Source organism: Heteronotia binoei, chromosome 2 (genome assembly GCF_032191835.1).
Source record: "Heteronotia binoei isolate CCM8104 ecotype False Entrance Well chromosome 2, APGP_CSIRO_Hbin_v1, whole genome shotgun sequence".
NCBI lineage: Eukaryota > Metazoa > Chordata > Lepidosauria > Squamata > Gekkonidae > Heteronotia > Heteronotia binoei.
Genome location: NC_083224.1, coordinates 63,229,279 through 63,252,233, shown reverse-complemented (window position 1 = coordinate 63,252,233; position 22,955 = coordinate 63,229,279). Strand labels below are relative to the sequence as shown.

At 41.5% G+C, this 22,955-nt stretch overlaps 1 protein-coding gene across 1 annotated transcript in view; it reads right to left on the bottom strand.

The window, feature by feature from the left end:
* PTPN22 (protein tyrosine phosphatase non-receptor type 22) overlaps window positions 1-10,742 on the bottom strand; it is a 55,948-nt gene extending 45,206 nt beyond the window's left edge. Inside the window, exons 1-2 of the mRNA XM_060231205.1 lie at window positions 10,437-10,742; window positions 673-781 (exon numbers count right to left, since the gene is read on the bottom strand). Coding sequence (XP_060087188.1) covers window positions 673-781; window positions 10,437-10,523 — 196 coding nt within the window. The 5' untranslated portion in view covers window positions 10,524-10,742. The remainder of the gene's footprint in view (window positions 1-672; window positions 782-10,436) is intronic.
* Window positions 10,743-22,955: the final 12,213 nt, after the last annotated feature.

Sequence of the window (22,955 nt, the reverse complement as noted above, 5' to 3'; positions counted from 1 at the left end):
ACTTGCTGGATCTCTGGTTTTCATGAAAAGAGGAATCCTCAGGAGACAAATCATTGTAGGAGGACCAAAAAGGAGCAGAGATTACCTGAAAAGCTGTCTTTAAATGGAACAGTAGGGGGAATGATGAAGATGGAATCCAGCTGCCCTCCACAGATTGCAAGAGAGTGAACTGGTTGGAGGAGGAGGAATATAGTGCTGGCAAATTCCTCCTCTAAATTCTGAGACCACTGAGAAACACAATGATGGGAGATGTGGAGAGGCAGGCTAACAATAGGGTGGTACCCCAATGCCACCATGGGGGCAAAGGAAAGTGATAACTCTCCCTGTGTGTCATACCCTTCATCTCCCCCTCACATACAACTGCTGTTATAGTGCTAAAAAAAATGCAGGAAGTTCATTCATGGATTCTTTAAAGTCAAATCTCATTTGACTATTCAAAATTGTGTACTGAAGTTCTCATTATTGAGTACAATGGTTCCAATCCCACTATCAATATCTAGATAAAAACTCGGAATGTGGTCCAAGTAATTGCTTTTTGTATGTGTGTGTGTATATCATTCTCTATGTGTATACATACACACACACATACATGGGCCATACTCCAATTGTTCATTCTATACCTATACCTTGGTTGGAAAGATCAAGCAACAGAGTAATAAATTCCTAACATACATGGCAAGATATCTTTGTAGCGGTTCTTGCTGATGTTTTCTGGCCTCTCAGCTGTAGCCATTGGGTAGATTTTGTCTGTTCTGTAGGCTGCCGATTGCCTTTTCAGTTTCTGCGGTTGAATAATGAAAAAGAGGTTACAAAGAACGTGTTAACAATGTCATCGGACTGCAACAATAATTATTTCCTGGTTGGCCTCTCTTGAGACAACCACAGTGAGCACACAACAGCCGTCATTTGCTGTAGGAAGCTTGCGGGGGGGAGTGGAAACTTTGTGTGCTGAGCTGAAGCCATGCTTAGTTCAGGCACATGCATTTCAGATGTGGCTTCTTAGAGCGTTACCCTTGCGTAAGAAGTTCTGTTGCCTTTGCACAGGTGTGATGTGGTGGAATCACAGGCAAAGATGGAAAATATGAAAATCCTTCACCTATTGACAACACAGAAGGAACTCAAGGGAATCTAACTGCTGCAGCATTTTTGCCAGCCTCCAGTGTCCTAACCATACTCCTGCTTCTGAGAGCCAAAGTAGCAAGGACAGTGACATTCATAAATATTTAAACATGTGTCCTCAAATTCATGTGGAAAGTGAAGGATTGTGGAGGCGTTTCTTTCTTTCCAGAACATAAATACCATTGGTTAGAAGAGCTAAGCCAAGAATGGCCAAACTGCAACTCAGGAGTCACATGCAGCCCTTTCACACATATTATGTGGCTCTCAAAGCCCCCACTGCCCTGTCAGCCAGCTTGGAGAAGGCATATGTCTCTTTAAATCCCTTCACCAACCCAGCCAGCATGGGGGGCTTGGAGAACATATTTAAAGTTAAAGTAGCTTTCTTTCCATCTGACACTCCCTCCTCCTTCCCCCATGATTAAAGGGTTGGAACACTTTCCCTATGAAGAAAGGTTAAAGCACTTAGGGCTCTTTAGCTTGGAGAAACAATGACTGAGGGATGACATGATAAAGGTTTATAAGATTATGCATGGGATAGAGAAGGTAGAGAAATAAGTAATTTTCTCCCTTTCTCACAATTCAAGAACTCGTGGGCATAAGAACATAAGAGAAGTCATGTTGGATCAGGCTTATGGCCCATCCTGTCCAACACTCTGTGTCACACAGGCTGTTAAGTTACTCATTACTACCACATTCCATATTTTCCTACAACATTCCTTTACATCCTGTGCTTCTTTCTATATACTATCTTGCAAAACATCTAACCATGTTACCCTTAGTATTTGCATTAACCCATCTCCACACCTAATTCATGACTTTTAAAACCTGTTTCTTAGATGAAAGGTCTTTGTCTACTCTCATTTGAATTTAAAATTGCTCAAAAGTAATTACATTCCTTTTCACCTTTTGGTCTTTTCCATTATTTGCAAATACTAGTTTGTATCCAATTAGATCTGATCACAGACCAGAACTCATGGACTTTCCTGCTTCCTCTTCCTTCTGTGGCCCCCTCAGATGGCACTCCATCTACTGTTCTTTGAAGCCGACCCGTATGTTTGTAGCTACCATGAAAATAATTGTTTCAACATTCTGCTGATTTTGGGAAGCTTAGACTACAAATTAACTTTCTAAATCTAGTCCCTTTTGCCTTAGTGAAATAAGACCATCCACCAGAAAATGTGGAAGGATGCATTTTCAGAGGAAAAGAAAGACCACGTGATATTCAGCGCTCAGCCCTACAATGCTATTCAGTGTTCACTGTTAGAAGAGACTCAAAGGCCACCTGGCTCAGCTCGCACACAGAGGCAGAAGCCTCTAGATTCAGCTCAGACTTCTTCCAAGTGACACTAACTGTGATTTGCTATCCATAACAGTGAGCCAGATATGAGAGAGTTGCACGCTTTGCTCCCCTTCATTCCCCTCCCTTCTGCTAGGATTGCTGGGAGATCAAAGCAGGAAAAGCATTATGGAGTGTGCAGAACAAGATGTTACACCATTATTATATCAATTTCAACTCTCTTAAACTGAGTGCTGTAAAGAGTTCCAGATAGGGTTGCCAAGTCCAATTCAAGAAATATCTGGGGACTTTGGGGGTGGAGCCAGGAGACTTTGGGGGTGGAGCCAGGAGACATTAGGGGTGGAGCCAAGATCAAGGCTGTGACAAGCAGAATTGAATTCCAAAGGGAGTTCTGGCCATCACATTTAAAGTGACAGCACACCTTTTCAATTCCTTCCTTCCATAGGAAATAATGAAGGATAGGGGCACCTTCTTTTGGGGCTCATAGAATTGGACCCCCTGGTCCAACCTGCTGTTTTTATACCTTACTTCACATTCAAAATGGCAAAAATAGCTATTAAAATAGTTTCTAGCAATCTTGTGACACTCTATAAAGGAAAAGCTCCTCTACTGTGAATGTGAAACAAGAACTCTGAGGGCACAAAATAGGGCACAGACTATTTTCATATAACTCTTCATTTACATATATGTCAAGCTAAAGTTGCTTATTGCCTATTCTAATGTTAACCCCCCCCCCCGCCCAAATATTAACCAGCAGCTGGCAGAAAACAAACAGCCCTAATCATGCCAGAAAGAAAACATGTTTCCAAATCTAAAACTTAAAATAGCCCTTGGCCTACTATATACAGAAGGAAATATAGGAAGAGAGGCATAGTTAAATTTTAAAAGGCATTGTAGCTTCCAAACAGATCACTATCGTGTAGCACACAGAAAAAACCATAAGAGCTCTGTGTGTGTGTGTGCTTGCTCTCTTCACATACCCCCATCTAATTTCATCAAGAGACAGGCATCTGTGTTCATGGCTGACAGTCACAGATCCCAGGGACGACTGATTCCGCGCTGAGGTGCCGTGGCGAGGGCGACGACTGCGCCGAGGAAGGCGCGGGGAGCCCGGTGGAGGCGAGGAGGGGAAACTTAGGGAGCGGAGGGCGGCGCAGGGAGAGCCACCGCTGAGGAAGCCAGGGAGGCAGGTCATAGCCCCGGGGACTCTGGAACGTCCTGCGGGCGCCGGAGCCGCCACAGACCGAGGCCAGGCAGCCGCGAGCTGGCCGACCCGCCTTCCCTCAGCCTGCGCCTCAACGGCATGGTGCGCTCTCTCGAACAGAGCCTCAGCCACTGCGCATGCGACAGAAACCTGCGCGTGCCGCTTCACACACGCACGCACACCTCTTCCTCAGAACTTCCTTCTGCAGAGTCAGATTCGTTTCTGAATCTGCAGAAGGCGCCGTTTCCCTCCCCTCCCCTCCCCCCGCTGCCGTTTTGGGGGGGAGCGGGGGAAGAGACTGGAAAACCTGGCGTCTCCCGCCAGAGCGGGAGGATTGGGACCCCTAGTTCCAGACTTTGAAATCATCAACTGCACTGTACTCAGATTGCCACCCCTTCCATTTAATGTGGAACAGTTCTACGTAGGTAGGTAGGTAGGTAGGTAATTTTATTTATATCCCGCCCTCCCCGCCGAAGCAGGCTCAGGGCGGCTGACAACATCATTCAATTATACAAAAACAACAAAACAACAAAGTTACATTTAACGTTAAAATTCTAATAAGTTTAAAATTGATTAATTAATTAGTAATAAAAGTGCTAGTGCTGTTTGTTCTTTATATGATGGCGGTAATCCTTAGCAGTCACTTCCTTCATCAGCAATCACTTCCTTCATCAGCGAAAGCCAGTCGAAAGAGGAAAGTTTTGCAGGCCCTGCGGAATTGTTCAAGGTTCCGCAGGGCCCGCATTTCCTCTGGAAGTTGGTTCCATAGGTTCGGGGCTACAGAGGAGAAGGCCCGATTACGGGTGCATTGCAGCTTCACCTCTCTTGGTCCGGGGGTGGTCAGCAAGTTTTTTCCAGCTGACCTCAGTGCTCTCTGGGGTTCGTATGGGGAAAGACGGTCCCTAAGGTAGACAGGTCCTCGACCATATAGGGCTTTAACATCAGAACATGCTTGCAGAGTTCATGATCCACATAGCCCACACAGCCCACCAGCCACATACTGTGGCCTGACACAGCTTTGACAGCTCTCCTCCTTTGTAGTCCCACACAGGTAGCAAAACCAGAAATGACCTAGTAGGTCACCATGCCCAGCTGATAGATTGGTTTTGCTTCATTTCTTAACTGCTGCATCTCACTTTCTAGCAGGCTCTCTAGGAGCCACAAATAACAAAATGAATACTGCAAAACCATTTCTTATATTAAACTGTAGTTCTTACACAATAACATCTAGGGTAAACCTTAAAGTGATTCCTGCTCAGGATGGGACTCAGCAGTGTCAAACACTCTTTAAGGAAGAGTTATTTTCACCAGCCAAATTATGGAAAAGCCAAGCATTTGGGTAGCAAATTCCACAGCTGGGGCACCATCCCCAGTATGACCTGAGAACCTACCACTATGGCCAGCAAAAACACTCACAAAAGAAGATGGACGTTTTTTTCTCTCACCATTACATAAGAAATAATTTGCTAAATACATGGATGAAATATAGGAAATATGGAGATGAGAGAAGACCGTTATGGATAGTGCCAGCTGAAGTAATAAAAATAACGGCTGAGATAGGTGAAGAAAAGTGGTTGTCATATAATCAATTATTAAAAATACAAAGTGGCAAAATAGAATTGAAAACTGCTGAGGAGTTGAATAATAAATGATTGGTTCCAAATGCAACAAATAAAGAGCTTGGTGGATAATGATATCAAAACTGAAGGAATAAGAAAAGAACAAACAGAAATGGAAAAAGTTCTGCTTGGAGATAATTAAAAATTAATTTCAAAAATATATAAATGACTTTTAAAATGGTCTACGGAGGATGAAGTAGTAAAATCTCAAATGATTAAATGGACAATTAATGTAAATAAAGAAATACAGATGGAAACTTGGGAATACTTGTGGAAGAATTCTATGAAGCTTTCAACGTGTCATAGTATTAAAGAGAACAGTTTTAAAATGATGTATAGATGGTATATGACTCCTAAAAAATTGGCAAAGATGAACAATAAGATGCCAGACAGATGTTGGAAATGTAAAAAACATGAAGGTTCCTTCTACCATATGTGGTGGACTTGTGAAAGAGCAAAAAAGTATTGGTAGATGATTCAGCAAGAAATTTCTAAGATCTTGGGATATGAATTCAAGAAAGTTGCAGAGACTTTTCTGTTGGGATTACAAATGGAAAAATTTCCAAAAGAAGATAGAACTGTAATTTGGTACTTGCTTTCAGCTGCTAGGACATTATATGCGCAGTTGTGGAAGCAAGAAAAAATACCAGAGAAATGGGATTGGTTTATAAAAGTTATGACATGGAGTGAAATGGACAAATTACCAAGAATATTAAGAAAGTTGTGGCCAATTTTATTCCTCAATTCTGAAAATGCTGTGCTTGTGTTTTATTTCAACTCAGATATGTAAATTAAACTAGAATATGTGGGTATAGAGGACTTCGTTCAGAAAGTGCCCAGCTCTCCCTCCTCCCCTTGGTGCTGGAGCCGCAAATGTCTATCAAAAAATATTTGAATTTCTTGCTTCAGTAAATGCTATGGAAAGGCCCCAGTTCAGAGGCAAAGTACATGTTCTGCATATGCTACATTGCAGGTTTATGACCTCTGCTCAACATCTTGGAAAGTTTCTGCATCCTAGAGTAGATGGTACCTACTTATGGACCAGTGACTTAGTATAAGGTGGCAAGTATATTTTCCCCAGTACCATAAAGGCAAATAGGAAATGCTGATATATTGCAATTCCCCACCCCCAGCCCCCAAACATTATCATTGCCACTGTGACTGCCATACAGAAGGTTCTTACACCAAAATCACAGACCCTTATTGGTGATACAAGAGCTTGGCCTAGTAAGAAGTAGTCTTACAAAGATACCACAGTAATATGGAGAGATGGACAACCTGTGAGCACGATACAACAGAGGAGTATTTCAGTAATGATGGCTATGAATTTTTTCCATAGCTGATGCAATATGGTTCCACTATTTTGAATACACCCATGGTCATCTGAAAACAGAGAGTTGCTTGGAGGATGATAAGCAGAGGTGGGAGGAAAACCCAGCCACGGTTCTTTTGTATATGAAGTAAATAAATTGAGCCGGTCATTGTAACCCATAGGCCTTGCAAAACCAGTACACTTAAGAATCTAAAAAGACATGTTTTATGAAAGTAAAGACAGCATAATTGAAGCTATATAACTGCGAAGCATTCTATGACCAATTTAGGCATGCTGCATGCAATGGATATAGCTAATGACCACTTATTGGGAACACGTGAAATTGCCCACTTCTGCATCGGGCATGGAATTACAACAGATCTCCAAACTCCAGAGAGAAAATGGCTTTAGGAGGTGAGTTTTATGACATTATACCCTGCTGAGGTCCGTCCCCTCCTCAAACCCTGCCCTACCCAGACTTTACCCCCAAAATCTTCTGGGATTTCCCAATCCATAACCCTAGCAAATGTATTAAATTGCCTTATAAGAACATAAGAGAAGCCATGTTGGATCAGGCCAATGGCCCATCCAGTCCAACACTCTGTGTCACATAGTGGCCAATATATATATATATACACACACACTGTGGCTAATAGCCACTGATGGACTTCTACTCCATATTTTTATCTAACCCCCTCTTGAAGCTGGCTATGCTTGTAGCCGCCACCACCTCCTGTGGCAGTGAATTCCACATGTTAATCACCCTTTGGGTGAAGAAGTACTTTCTTCTATCCGTTTTAACCTGACTGCTCAGCAATTTCATTGAATGCCCATGAGTTCTTGTATTGTGAGAAAGGGAGAAAAGTACTTTTTTCTCTACTTTCTCCATCCCATGCATAATCTTGTAAACCTCTATCATGTCACCCCACAGTCGACATTTCTCCAAGCTAAAGAGCCCCAAGTATTTTAACCTTTCTTCATAGGGAAAGTGTTCCAACCCTTTAATCATTCTAGTTGCCCTTTTCTGCATTTTTTCCTATGCTATAATATCCTTTTTGAGGTGCGGTGACCAGAATTGTACACAGTATTCCAAATGAGACCGCACCATCGATTTATACAGGGGCATTATGATACTGGCTGATTTGTTTTCAATTCCCTTCCTAATAATTCCCAGCATGGCGTTGGCCTTTTTTATTGCAATTGCACACTGTCTTGACATCTAGGGATATATCTAGGGATGGGCACAAACCATATTTTTGAGGTTTGGTTCATGGTTTGTGGCTAAACCACATGAACCAAACCATGAGCCAATATGAACTGGGAGGTTGGTTTGCAAACTGAATTGGTTTCTATCGGTTCATGACCCTGGCTTTCTCCTCCTTGCCACTTATCATGGGAAGCAGAAAGCAGGAGGTTCCCCATAAAAAGTGGTGGGAAGTTGAAAGCAGAGGCTTAAATGCCTTCAAGTCACTTAAGCCCCTGCTTTCTACTCCCCATGAAAAACAGCTGAGTGGCAGGGAGCAGAAAGGGGTTTAAATGGCTCAGAGCCACTGTGAAGAGCAGAAAGCGGGTTTAAATTATTCAGAGCCATTTAAACTCCTGCTTTCTGCTTCCCGCTGCTCAGCTGTTTTTAATGAAGACTAGAAAGCAGAAGTTGAAATGGCTCAGAGACATTTAAACCTTTGCTTTCTGCTCTTCACAAATCACCACAAAAACTGTTTTAAAAATCATGGAAATTTATGGTGACTCTTCAGTTTGCAAACATCACTTCACAAACCACAAACCTCCCAAAATTCTTCATGAACTTTCATTTGTGAGTTTGTTTGTGCCCATTCCTACTTATGAAATTAGACCCTCTGATCCATTTAGCTCAGTCTAATCTATGCTGACTGGCAGTGGCTCTCATCACTGGTCCAGTTACCTTCTACTTGAGCCTTTAAAAAATAAACAAGACATTCTCCCTGTGCATTATCACTAAACTATGTCCTCCTCCCAACTCAAGCATTTACTTTTACATACTTTCATGGGAGGTAGGTTTTTATATTTACTCAAGAAAAAGATTTCACAGTACAAGTAATTTTTATACAACTCCCCATATTTCCAAGTTGTAAAAAAGAAGCCAGAAATAGTATATTTATATTATTTTATTTGCTTACAGTCCAAATTTCTAGCTAAAACAAGTTTTGGAGACTTGTCGGTGCTTTCAGATAATTATTTTTAAAATAATTTTTTTTTAAAAAAAACAACAACAATTCTATCCTAGTGCTAATCCTAGTGCTAGTCCTGGACTGTGGCAACTAACTACACACTATGACACTCCCCATGTATTAACACAAACAAATTGGCTTTTTGATGTCATCTAGAAGCAATTCACCTTTCTGCTTGCAATGGAAGTGGAAAGGTCACAGGTGAAAGTATGAGCCCAGCCCCACAAAAGGCACAGATTCTTCCCCACATCAGATCTGTCAGAGAAGGTGCTGACTCCCCTTCCAGTCCAGCACCAGAAACAAAGATCTCTCTCTTCCCTTCCAGTGCTCATTCATAGCAGTAGGATCAGAGTTTCTGCTACACTCAGCTCTGGGCAAAGCTCACATGCTCCACTAGTTCAGTGCTTTGTGTTGCCCCATGTGCTTGTCCATCAGGGACTGCTGCCCTTCATCCTTCATGGAGACACCCTCTCCTGGCCTCATTGCATGGGGCTTTTCTGTTGTTTTTCTGTGGAGTGGTTTATATTGTGTGTGTGTTGTATGTGTGGGGAAAACCATCACACTCTATGCAATCAGCTACTATAGGCCACAAGTAAATACAAAGACTCCCTCCTCTTTATTAACATCTGTATCCAGGTAAAGGTAATAGCAAAAGAGCAAGCAGAGGCTGGATTTTACGCCATCACATACTGTTGTCCAAACCCACATCGCATATATAAACCAGTGGAGATAACAATGCTAGTCCACATATGAAAGCTTGATGCTACAATTACCATTTGAAGGTTTTAAAAAAGGAGACATTACCACAGGGAAAAAAGAAACACTGTGAAATTAGGGGGGATATGGCGATATAATAATTTGGGGGTATTTGGATTCTCAGAAATAAATGAGTTAGTCAAAAGTATCAGTACCAGAGAAAGTGGAAATATGGAAAGACCCAGTGATTTTCAAACTCTGCTTTACTGTCAGTCACTTGCAACCCTGCCTGCCTCACAACAGATTCTTTTCTGGAATGGAACTCAGAGCATTTTCACAATGAAATAACGTTTGTTTCAGTTGTGAAGGAGATATTTCTGAGTATTGTTAATGTGGAATAAAAGGCAGAATAAAGTAATGCTTAACCTGAACATACTTTCTATGGATGTAGATGTTTCATTTGAATGACAAGTATAGGAGTTTCAAAATACAGCAGCAGTTAAATTAACTTATGATGACAGCTTTCATAAACTGTCTTCCCTTGAGGCATTAACTTGTCACAATATTAGTGAATGAGGGGAAATTGCTTTGCATGAAATATATGAAATTGATTGGATTATTCCTTTTAGACATCTGGGCAAAAATCCTTTCCCACCACACCCAAAAACTTTAGTAGGAATTCAGTAGCAAACCATTTTGTAACAAAACCAACACTGTTTTTCTCTCAATAAACCTGCATGAGAACAAACAGGAAGGACTATAAAGACACCTACATACCGCACAGTTAAAGACTTTCCCCGTTCAATGTTCTTTGAAGTCTAGCTAATTAATTATTACAATTGTTAACTGTGTTAGAAAGTTGCATTGTTACATTAAGACCCACAATAGCTGAGTCTTAACAACATGTGATGTTTACTGCAATAGCTGAATTTGTCCCCTTACTATGACTTTAGAAACAGAAATAGTGCTGTGGATCACTTACCAAAAATTCGTTAGTGAATTCCTCTCTGTTAATTTTTTTGCTCTTGACTTTTTCCAGGTTTTGCATCAGAATTTCTCTTTGATCCATGCTGTAAAACTGTGTGAAGCTGCACTGCCGGAGACGAAGATGGACATGACACACATACGCTACAATGGAAACTACAAGCACAGAGGGTTCCCGCTGAAGGTTGTGGTTGAGTTACTTCATCACAAGACCTAAAGGAAATTAGTATGTGTGCATAAGTCACAGTGGGGAAAATTAAAAGAACCATTCCACCCTGGGCCCTAGTGCCTCCTGTTAAAACATTAAATAATACATTATTTGCCAAAGAGGCAAAAACATTTTGCTCTGCATGCATTGATCTTGCTCAACTTACTACTGAGTTTTCTCCAGGAACAAATTCTTTCCAGGTAATTCTCTGGAGCAACTTGCACTTGATAAGCAGGAAAACTCCCATTATAAACATCACAAGAAAAGGTACGTCAGGTCCCTGATTTAGGCCACTAATGGGATCAGTGTTCATTCCTAGCACTGTCTTCATTCAATGGTTTGAATTACCTCTGTGTAGATGAGCAGTCTCCTCGGAGAAAGCCCTCATTCTTCCTTCTCCCCTGAGAAGTGACTTAGTTTCTAAAATCTATTAGTCATGCCTTAGTCCTCAGCTTTGCAAGAAAATTCCAAAATATTCAGACATTACTGCCCTTTCACATGGCCTTGGGTGAACTCTGGGAAGCCACATCAAGACCAGACATTTTTGTTTTGAATGTTAAACTTACATGCGGGTCAATGAGTAAGAGCTAACCGGTTCCTGGAATGTATGCTATTTGGATGAGCAAGCTGTGAGCATCCACATGTCCCTCCAAAGATCTTCATTCAGTTGCTGATTAGGGAAAAGTAGAATTCCAATTGCCTTTCTTGCTTGATTCATGCACTTGAAGTACAGGAAGTGCATAACTTCTCAGTCTCTCTGCAAAAGAGGAACATTGCCCCCCAGCTATTCCTTGGCTGACTCATCTTAATGTGATTTCCCATATGTTAAGAAACAGAGACCAGAATCAGACAGCAAACTCTGTCGCCCCCAGTTGGCTTCCATAATGATGGGGAAGGAATTAAATACAAGAAAATACTAAACAGCATGACATTGCTTGGGTTGCTTCCATACTGTGATTTTACCCTCTGTGGACAGCTAGGTGCCCTCACTTTTGGGGGGAGCTTTGACATAATAGTCATACTCTTTCCAAGTGTGACTTGTGGAGCTCCTGGGATTTCTCCTGTAAGCCAGAGCAAAGGAAAAACTTCCTTTCTTTCGACCTAAAGGGGAAATGTGGGGTAACTGTGGGCAGAGCTTCCACAACTAAACTGAGATGGGGAGATGTCAGAGAAAACGAATTTTATCATCATACTGATTTGATTTGGCTGCAGTGTTTCAAGAGGCCGTGCACTCTATATGTGGACAGAATATGCTTTTACCTGCCTAACATTGTAAAACAAAGATCCAAAGTAAAGCAGAAAACCAGAGGCCATGTAGAATGGCCTAAACATTTTCTGGCTTTGTGGGCATGAACTGAACACTGCTTGTAATTAGAGTTGTGAGTGTTTCAACTAGCCAGTGGCAACAATACCTTCAGCAGCCCCTTGTGCAGATGTTAACATCTTGTGAAAGCACAACCTCAAACCCAGCAGCCACAGGGACACTGCAGCATTAGTGACAGTGCCTTGCAATTCATCATGTAAACACAGATTAACACTACATCACTGGGACAAAAAAGAATATAGGCAAAATATCTTTTGGCTTGTTTATGTGGTAGGAAAAAAAGTAGAGCAACTTTGAACAAAGCTAGTCCTACCATGAAGAGGCATGAATCAATTGCTAGGGTCATCAGATTCCAGAGAACATCTTATTTTGTCCTTGTGTACAACCTCAACCACTTCATGATAGTTTATTTCAGGGGTGGCCAAACTTGTTTAATGTAAGAGTCACAAAAAATAACCATCAGCTATCTGAGAGCCACAAGACGCAAACATTTTTTGTTTGAGAGTCACAAGACAGGAAGGCAGGCAGGCAAATAGATGGGGGAGGGAGGGAGATGTGGAAAGAATGCAACTTTAACTTTAAATGCATTCTCCAAGCTGTGGGCTGGCTTGGCTTGGAGAAGTGATTTAAAGAGACCATTGCCTTCTCCAAGCCAGCTGATGGGGCAGTGGGAGCTTTGAGAGCCACACAATATGTGTGAAAGAGCCGCATGTGGCTCCTGAGCCACAGTTTGGCTACCCCTGGTTTATTGTATTGTATATTGCTGTTACAATTAAAAGAAGAAAGAAAAAGAAAGAAAGAAGTTACATTCCTAATATAAAAACCATATTCAATTATTAAATTCAGTTATACAAAATCCAAAATGTCTAAAATACCTCAAATTAAAAATATAGACAGCATTTATATAATTCCATTTTCAATAGTTATGCCACTTCATGGGTGAGGTGTGATTTGACCTTTTGTTTCAGATACAAAAATATAAGATCGTACTGACTATCCATGTGCAAGACCCAGGACAGAGGTCTGACGAGAATTGCCTGCCAGTATAATGGGGCACAGTTGGGCATTTGCATTGTTGTCGATACTAAAAGTTAATAGGGTCTTAAGAACACTACTAGGCAACTATGCTGACTATCCCGCCATCCACATTTAACACCTGACAGATGGCATAGCTGCAGAATTTCAGTCCAAAGCAGAGGCTTATGCATCCTTCTGTGGTTCAGCATAATCCATGCCTCTGTCTGATAGTTGTAGTAAATCAGGAGACCTTCCCCCCCCTTCTCAACTCTTTTGAACTTCTGGAGTCAGATGACATTTCAGATCCAACCAGAGCTCTTATTAATGGGAATTCGCTAGGAAATTACATTATTACTCCTCCTCCCATCTCCCTTTTTCACAGGCCATGAGTTTAAAAACAAACAAACAATTAATTACCGTCTTCTTGGCTGCAGCCTTGAAGGAGATAAGAGCCTGTGTGGATGCAATAGCTTAACTGCAAACACTGCAAGATTGGAATAGGTTCATCAGTATTCACATTAACCCTTGAGAGGAGACAAAGTGCTTTGCTTGAGGCACCCCCTTTCTGAGGATCTGAGATTAATGATTTAATTATGATCAAAATTATTTAACTGTTTAAGCAAAGCAACCTGAAACTATATACCCTATAGAGTGAGATCTATTAGCATTATTCCATAAATAAAATCCAGCAAGTGCAGAGTACAAATGAGACATGAAACATCACAAATTTTCCTCCCAGGACTCACTTACCCCTCATTCCTCCCATATTTGTCAAGATTCAAAACAGCAGTTCCCTCCTTCACATGGAACAAAGGCATTTCTTCTTCTTCAACAACTTTTGCAGAGGACATTTGTCCCACTGTCTGTCAGACTTCACAAGTACTGCAGAACGTTAGAATGCTTTGATCCATAGTTGGCCAGTAATAGAATTTTGTAACTCTGTCCAATGTCCCTTTCATATCCAGATGCTGAGTGAAGGAGATGTCATGAGCAGCCTTAAGAACACCTTTTCTGAATTCTTAAGGAATAATGAGCTGGTGGTGAACTGACAAATGGAACAATCTAAACTGGTCAACCTTAAAATAAGGCCCACTTTATTCAATGGAGCTTAGCCACAGGAAACTGTTCTTAGGATTGCATCCTTAGTTCCTTCTAGGAGATCTCTAGGGAGATATTCTCTATACAGAAGCCCCCTTTCCCACACAAATTGTTAATTACAATCTCATTCATTTCTGGCAAAATGGCCTCAGCTTGCAGGCGACAGTCTGAGGTTATTATATCCATACTGAGCTTTTTAAAAAGCTTCAGATAGTTGAAAGCCCATCCCCCTCCCACTATAACTTTTAACACAGGCTGGGTCTCCTGAGAAGTGGGGAAGGGATTGAAGCTCACTGAGCCTTAGCTTTCAGAAATTCCTCCCATGGAGGGGGCTATCAGCTGAATCCCCACCCCCTTCAGCTGGAAAAATCTTTATTATTTGACCATTGGCTTCCTTTGTTTTTTTAAATTCAGAGGTGTTACCTGGTCATGACCTTCTGCTGATGACCTTCTGCTGAGCTGAAACTTTGGCATTTTGGACTAGGGTTGCCAACTCTGGCTTGGGAAGATCCTGGAGATTTTGAGGGTGGAGCCTGGAGAGGGTGGGATTTAGGGAGATATGGAACCTTAGAGAGGTATAATGCCAGAGTCTGCCCTCCAAGGCTACCAGTTTCTCCAGAGAAACTGATCTCTGTAGCCTGGAGATCTGTTGTAATTCCAGAAGATTTCCAGGCCCATCTGGAGGTTGGCAATCCCCTCATCATAAACCTATCATCTTCATTTGAATGTATTAATACAGGTAGTTGTCCTTCTCAACCTCTAAAGCACACCTGTACAGAAGCCATGGGTCCATTGGAAATTTGAGAATCATACATATGAATTCAAACCTCTCCAGTCCATTTCACAGGCTCCTTCAACACACTCCTAGGGATGAAACTAAAATAACTTACCAGTACCTACGAACTCTGAAAGCAACTCTGTCCCCACCAATGACCACAATATCACTCCTCAATTGTTCAAGTCACTCTTTCTGAGGTAAAGGAATGACACGGAAGGCAGCACTTTGACTAAGCTGCCTCCAAGCACTTCATCGTGCAGGGGAGTCTCAGGAACTATTTCATCCTTTGCTTTGCTCTTCATCATTGGCTTTGTTCTGCTTGAAATCTTTGGGCATAGGGCTGTGTACTCTCCCTTAAAACTGTAACTTGGGGAATTTAAAGATCTGGGTATTCTCTTTCTTATAGCTTCCCAGTACTCACAGAGAGCCTCACTAACATATTGCCCCATTCTAACCTTTTCTCATTTTCTCAAAACTCTTCAAAATCTCTGTCAGGCACAAGCTTGACAAAGATTTGCCTCTGACCTGTGGTTCAGAAACTGTCTATTGAGTTTCCTAATAGTATTGTCATCATTGATGAAGAGTCAGTTATCCAATGTATATTCAAAAACCATAACTATTGTTTTAGGTGTTCCTACATGTATGCATGCACATATATTTACAACTGTACTAACCCATGTATTACAACACCAGTATTCACTAACCCTCATATATATTCACTGTATTGTTTTTAAGGTTTATGTAGAATAGAACTGGTAGGTTTATGTAGAATAGAACAAAGGAGGCCACAGTAGAGGGTATACCACTGTGAGAAGCAAGGGCCTAATCTAGTCTCCCTGGTAATGGAAAATATGTACCAATGAGAGATGTCTGCAAATTGGAATGAGACCTTGGAGAAGAATAATACTGGAGTCTGGGAAATAATTCAAAGTCTTTTGAGCGGAAGAAGTTTAGGGAGGAGAAATGATGGGCTGTTAACCTATAATCTATATTTGGACTGTGACTTTCATTTTATGCCATTCTGGTGAGACAAGTAGTCTTGGTGCACATGCTACAAGTATTTGATACCTGATTAAAAGCCTCTTTTGCATTTATTTAAGAAGTCTTGTGATAGAGCTAGTTTGGTGTGGTGGTTAAGTGCGCAGACTAGTTTGATTCCCCACTCCCCCACTTACAGCTGCTGGAATTGCCTTGGACCAGCCACAGCTCTCTTAGAGCTGTCCTTGAAAAAGCAGCTTCTAGGAGAGCTCTCTCAGCTCCACCTACTTCACAGGGTATTTGTAGTGGAAGAGGAAAATAAAGGAGATTATGAGCCGCTCTGAGATTCAGAGTGAAGGGCAGGATATAAATCCAATATCTTCTTCTTCTAGACTCTAAGCAAAACCTTATACTCTGCTAGCTTGCTTCTTTTCATAATAAGCACAACATTCCATCCTAGGAACATGGGTTGGGTGCTCACCCCCTTTTCTGGAAACAGGGCTTGACCAGTCGAAGTAGAATAGAAAAATTTCTGGGCAGCTCAGCTCATACTCCTTTGATCACTACCTTTCCCTTCTCCTAACCTTTACCCCTGGGGGCCATGTCCCTCCAACTCAGAGCAAAATTGCATTACCAGTTGATCTGCAAAGAGTGCCATGCCCATTAAGGAGCCTAGATTATGAGTGTGCTAGTGCAGCAATGTCTGGAGATAAAATCTGGAAAAACTGTTATTTAACTACTAGAATGTCTCTCAGTTTGGAAGGCATCCATCCACAAATCTAAAACATGAACACTGGATTTGGAACTTGCTGTCTGGAATTGCAACCTTTATTGTTCTTCCAACAACTCAAGCTTCTGCCTAACCAGTCTCTTAAATAGTTGATAATCCCTCATTCCTACTGGTAGTTCCCCCATGAAATTATTAATTTATGGTATACGTGGGCACACAGGATTCTCATGTATTCCTGTTCTCTCACTTTATAATCCACACATGAGGCTTCAAAGAGATCAAAGTATGCCATCAAATTTTTGCCCCTCCTGCTGCACAGGGAACTTGTGTCTTTCCCAATTCTCCTCATGCTGGTGAGACCAATTCCCATTTGTTATGTTTGCAGCTCCATAAAGTCCACAGGAATGCCTTTCCAATCTTCTGGTTAACTTCTTCCTATGGCACCATTGTTCTTAACTTCAGTCTGCTGTGCACGGATGTTGTTTCCCATAGATTTCCATGCTGACTCAAGTTGTCCTGGACTGACATCCTTTTCATCTTTTACCAGTTGGTTAAAGATATCATTTTTCTTGGATCTCATTATTACTTTCTCTTCTTCATGAATAAGATTTGTCAGAGAGATGAGTCCTTCAGTAAGTGCAGCCATATGTACTTCTTTCCCCTTTCTATTCTTCTCTTCCATCTCTGCTGTTTGAATCTTTAACAGCTTCTCTCATTCATCTACAAACTCATTTATTCTCCTGTAATCTGTCAACTTCTCATCAGATTTTTTTAAAACTTAAAATATGCTTAAAAGATTAACACTCTTGCAATATCTTATTTATTTAACAGTCTCTGATAACAGACACCTCTTGCTCTGAATTATTGCATCAAAATCTGGAGACAATGTCAATGCTGTATGTTGTTCAGGGGTGTTTGTAAGTTGCAAACCTACTTTTGATTTATTGACATTCATTGCAGAAATCTCATTGTCAATGCTTTGAGCTTAAGACCCAGAGGAAAACATGTAATGGCTGGGCATTGAGAGCTTTTGTACATAAGTTGCTTCGTTTGCTGATTAGTCAATGGAAGAAACAGGCTTTGCTCTGTAGCTCTTGTGCGATTGAACAAGCCTAGCAAGGCAAGCTGTGACGCAGAAGGTAGCAAGAGAGAGGGAAGGAAGCAAATGTCATTGAGGTGCTTGTGGGCCTGATCTGGCCCTGGGGCCTCACATTTGACACCCCTGCTCTTTAATAAGGATTAATTGTTAATATCTTTCTTAAATCTTATTAGTAATTGTTTCACAGTGTTATTTCCAGTTCTATTCTCTTTCCATGAACCTCTTTGCAATTGTAACCCAGAGAGTTTATTTTAGGTTTGCCAGGTCTGTGTTGGAAAATACCTGGATACTTTGGGGGTGGATGCAGGAGAGGGCAGGGTTTGGGGAGGGGAGTGGCCTCAGCATGTTAGAATACCATAGGGTCCACCCTTCAAAGCCGCCATTTTCTCCAGGGAAGCTGATCTAGGGTTGCCAATCCCCAGGTGGGGGCAGGAGCTCCCCTGGTTTGGAGGCTCTTCCCCCACTACAGGGTCATCAGAAAGCAGTGGGGGGGAGGGAAATGTCTGCTGGGCACTCCATTATTCTCTATGGAGACCAATTCTCATAGCAGATAATGGATAATTGATCTGTGGGTATCTGGGGCTCGGGCGGGGGGGGGGGCGCTGTTTCAGCTTAGCATCCCGTGCTTTCCCCCAAAATACCTTCCAAATTTCAAAAGGTTTGGACCAGAGAGTCCAACTCTATGAGCCCCCAAAGAAGGTGCCGCTATCCTTCATTATTTCCAATGGAAGGAAAGGCGTGCAGTCCCTTTAAATGTGGTGGCCAGAACTCCCTGTGTTTTTTTTTCAATTTAAATTTTATTAAATTTTCACATATACATAGCCAGAACTCCCTTTGGAGTTCAATTATGCTTGTCACACCCTTGCTCCTGGCTCTACCCCAAAGTCCCAATATATTTCTTTAATTGGACTTGGCAACCCTAAGCTGATCAGTTGTAAAAGTGGGAGATCTCCAGGCCCCACCTGGAGGCTGGCAACCGTACATGTGCAATGCCTCAATCCCGTTAAGCTTCCACCATGTCAAGACCCAGACCTGGACCTCCTGTGAATCACCACTCCTTTGATTAGCCAGCACTGTTCAGACTTGTGAGTCCTTGAAGCTAGAGCACACAAGAAACCAGAAGAAGTTGTTAAAAAAAGCATGATTAAGTGGATGCAAAATATTGGTCACGTGATAGCACTAACAGACTAGGAGAAGTTTTGTAAAATGAACATAAAAATTACTAGATCATCCACCTTCAAAGAAAATATATATAAGATGATGTACAGATGGTACATTACCCCAGAGAAACTATCTAAGATGTTCTCGAATAACTCAAATAGATGTTGGAAATGTCATTAGACAGTTGGTTCATTTTACCACATGTGGTGCAAAGTGAGAAAACCAAGAGGTTTTGGATCCAAATACATACCTGGCTACAAGAGATACTTAAAATAAATATTAAACATCTACCAGAATTCTACCTTCTGAGCATGTGTCAAGTCCCCATCTCGAAATTCCAAACTAAATTTCTGGTACATGCAACTACGACGGCGAGGATTGTATATGCAAGGCATTGAAAGACACCACTGATACCCAAGAAAGAAGAATTTGTACAGAAATTGCTTGAAACAGCGGAAATGGACTTCCTCTCTGTAAAACTGACAGAAGGGAACATAAGAAAATGCAAAGAAGTATGGCATCCTATGTATGAGTGGTTGAATAAGGAGGATTAGGTGTAAAGAGAGAAAGGGTTTATGCAAAAAGAACTGTATATATGCAAGATGAAACAAGTGGTTAATAAGTGGTATGCAAGATGAAACAAGTGGAGTTTTCACCCTCCAGTATGTTTTTTGTTTATTGGTAGTTTTGTTCTTGATATTGTTTTTTGCTGTTGTGTTGTTGTTGTTGTTTTTATGTTTGCTGTTATTATAATAATTAGAAATAAAAAGAAATTGTCAGGAAAAAAAAGAAACATGGGTGGAACCACAAAAAAAAGAAAATAAAAGAAACCAGCCCTTTTCTTAAAATAATAGGAAATAGGTTTATTTAACAACAAGACGTAACACTACTAGGCAGCATAGCCTACTTGCACCAAAATAATAAAAGCTGACTTTCCTGCCATACACATTAATACATGATGGATGGCACAGTTGTAGAATTTCAGTGTCCAAAAGCAGACACTTACGTTTCCTTCCATGATTCAGCATAGTCAATACCTCTGTCTGATCATTCTAATAAATCTGCGACCCCCCTCCATTCCCCCCAATCAATTATACTTTTCATTTCAGATTCAACCAGATGTCTTCTTAATGGGAATTCCCTAGCAAATTACATCATTGCTCCCACTCCCCCCTCCCTTTTCACATGCGTGGGGTTCTGCCACCTGAGACAGAACCCCAATGCACACCCACCCCCCTCCCATGGGGGAAAATTTTCACACATGCATAGCAGAGGTGACATCATCATGTCAGTCACTGAAGCGCAGTTGTTTCTTGGTGCTGAGTGGTGGGGGAATCCTTCTGAACCTCAGTGCCAAGAAACAACGAGCGGCGCTTTCAGGCTTCGGCATTCTCCGAGGAGGATGCCGAAGCCTGAAAGTGCCATTGTTTCTCAGTGCTGAGGGTCAGAAGGATTTCCTTGCCCCTCAGCGTGGAGAAACGAGTGGCACTTTCAAGCTTTGGTGTTCGAAGCCTGAAAGTGCTGTTGGAGGCTCAGGGATGGCAAGAGTGGGGAGGGAATGCCTGCCCTGCATGCCCGTTGGGAGCTGGTGCCCTAGGCAATTGCCTAGGTTGCCTACACCCACGCGCTGGCCCTGTTCACATGCCTTGAGTTTTCAAAAAACAAACCCCAAACAAACCTAATTACCATTTTCTTGGCTCTGCCCTTGAAGGAAGTAAGAGCCTGTAGATGCAACAGCTTAACTGCAAACACCTCCAAAGCTGGAATAGGTTCACCAATATCCACCTTAACCCTTGAGAGGACTCAAGGTGCTTTGCTTGACAGGGCTGTATGCTCAACTGGCCCAAACCATTAGCTCAATAGCAATTCTAGGAAATTGTTGCCATCCACAATTTCTCAGAGATTATTATCTGATTAGAGGTGAATTTGTGACTGCTGCCTTGCTACAGCAAGTTCAAAAAAGTTAGTATTAATACCTAGACACTTCCTGTACCAGTTAGTTTGCAGTCAGCAAGCAAGATGATGGTCTACTTTGTCATTTGGATTTCTTTATATATAGGTAAGAAAATAATTAAGAAATAGATCTTCTCCATAATGTATTTTATCAGCTGAGACTTCTAAGTACCCATTTGATCTAGTGAACCAAATTATCAAAAGATGTGAACTGAAAATCAGCTACTGTAACTGCTACCAGAATTATGAGATGGGCAAGCTAGAATTGTCAGCAGGGAGGCTGATGTATGTATATTGTCCACCATAAAATTAAACTTGTATGAACATTTGGATGTATAAATCCTGGTGCCTTTTCCCTCACAAGGAAATCAAGGATAAATTTCACATCAGGATGCACCTTATTGTTGTAGAAATCTGCATATTTTCACATTAAACGGTATCACAGATTAATATGGGTTCTCCTTTGTACTTAGATCAATATTTATGGAATAAATAGGAATATATTATTTGACAATGATGTATATGTATATTTTAACTGTCGTAAAAGGCTAATTTTTCCCGGGCTGCATCAAAGCACTATTGTAAAAATACAATAAGGGAAAACACAGATTATGTTTAAAGTACAGATAGAGCATAACTGTTTCTATGATACCATGAAACAAATTATTTTCGATAACCACTCTCTAAATGAACTGAATGTATTTTTTTGGCCAAAATTCGATATCTGAAGCTATTTCCTTAGAGCTTCAGTGACTTCAGCGTGTTGTAGAGTAAGACTTGGATCCCAGTGAACTCTTCAAGTTTAACACAATGTTTCAATTATTCAATTATTTAAACTTTTCCCCAACATTTCAACTTGTTTTGGTGGTTGTAAGGATGGTCAGGAATGTGGAAGGGGAAATCATGCATTAAAATTCTCTTGAAGCATTATATCTCTAGTTATTTATCAATCAGACCCTTTTTAAAAGGAGGCAGTTAGGACATTGTCCGTGACTTCATAAAATGGAGGGGAGCTCATCAACTCTGTCAAGCATTGCAATGTTTTAATGGCTGCTTTCACATGGAAGATATTGCCTGTTCCAACCACTCCTGAGCATATGTTTTAATGAGTTTCTTCCTACAGAGCTCTGTTTCCTCACGGAAAAGCTATCTCCACACACATTGCTGTATATCACTTCAAATTCTGAATTCCTTCCTATACTGACCAGCAACATTATTCCACTCAGAAATATTGTGGAAGGGGATGGATGCCCTTTTTTATTTACAATTAATTCCATAATCCATAGCAAAAATCACAAGATTTCTTTCATATTACTAATGTTGTCTCTTGTCTGGCTTCCAGATGAGCAAGAAATAGTTGGGTATTGGAATCTTTTCCTCTTCCAGGCAAATGGTTGTGGAAAAGAAGAGAAGTGACAGAGGTCCAGCAGCAAAACAGAAAAAGAGTGGTCAGGTTTGGGGCATGGCATAGACATCGAGTCAGCTAAAAGATGAAAAGACAATGGGAAAAATTATTCCTACATTCTGCTGTGCATGCAACTCTAAATTTGTTTTACAATTTGATTGCATGACAACACATCAGTGTTTGGGTGGGTGGGTGTGTCAGGGAGCATCAGGTATGAGTGGGATAAAAATACAGAGAAAGATTGCCCTAAACCAGCTTGGTGTGTCGAAAATCGGGAAAAAGTGTAGTCTTCCTCGGGTCGCGTGTCACTTCAAGAAATATCAATAATTTGATGATATTTGCAGCCTAGGTCAGACTAGGGTTGCCAAGTCCAATTCAAGAAATATCTGGGGGCTTTGGGGGCGGAGCCAGGAGACTTTGGGGGTGGAGCCAGGAGACATTGGGGTGGAGCCAGGAACAAGGGTGTGACAAGCATAATTGAACTCCAAGGGAGTTCTGGCCATCACATTTAAAGGGACAGCACACCTTTTAAAATGCCTTTCTTCCATAGGAAATAATGAAGGATAGGGGCACCATCTTTTGGGGCTCATAGAATTGGACCCCTGGTCCAATCGTTTTGAAACTTGGGGGGGTATTTTGGGGAGAGGGGGATCCCCTGCCCCCACCTGGGGATTGGTAACCCTGCGGGAAAGGGTGTATCTTTTTTTCTTCCCGCCTTTTCTCCTCCAGCGCTTGCCAAGGGAAGCCAAGGGGGGCGACCCAATGC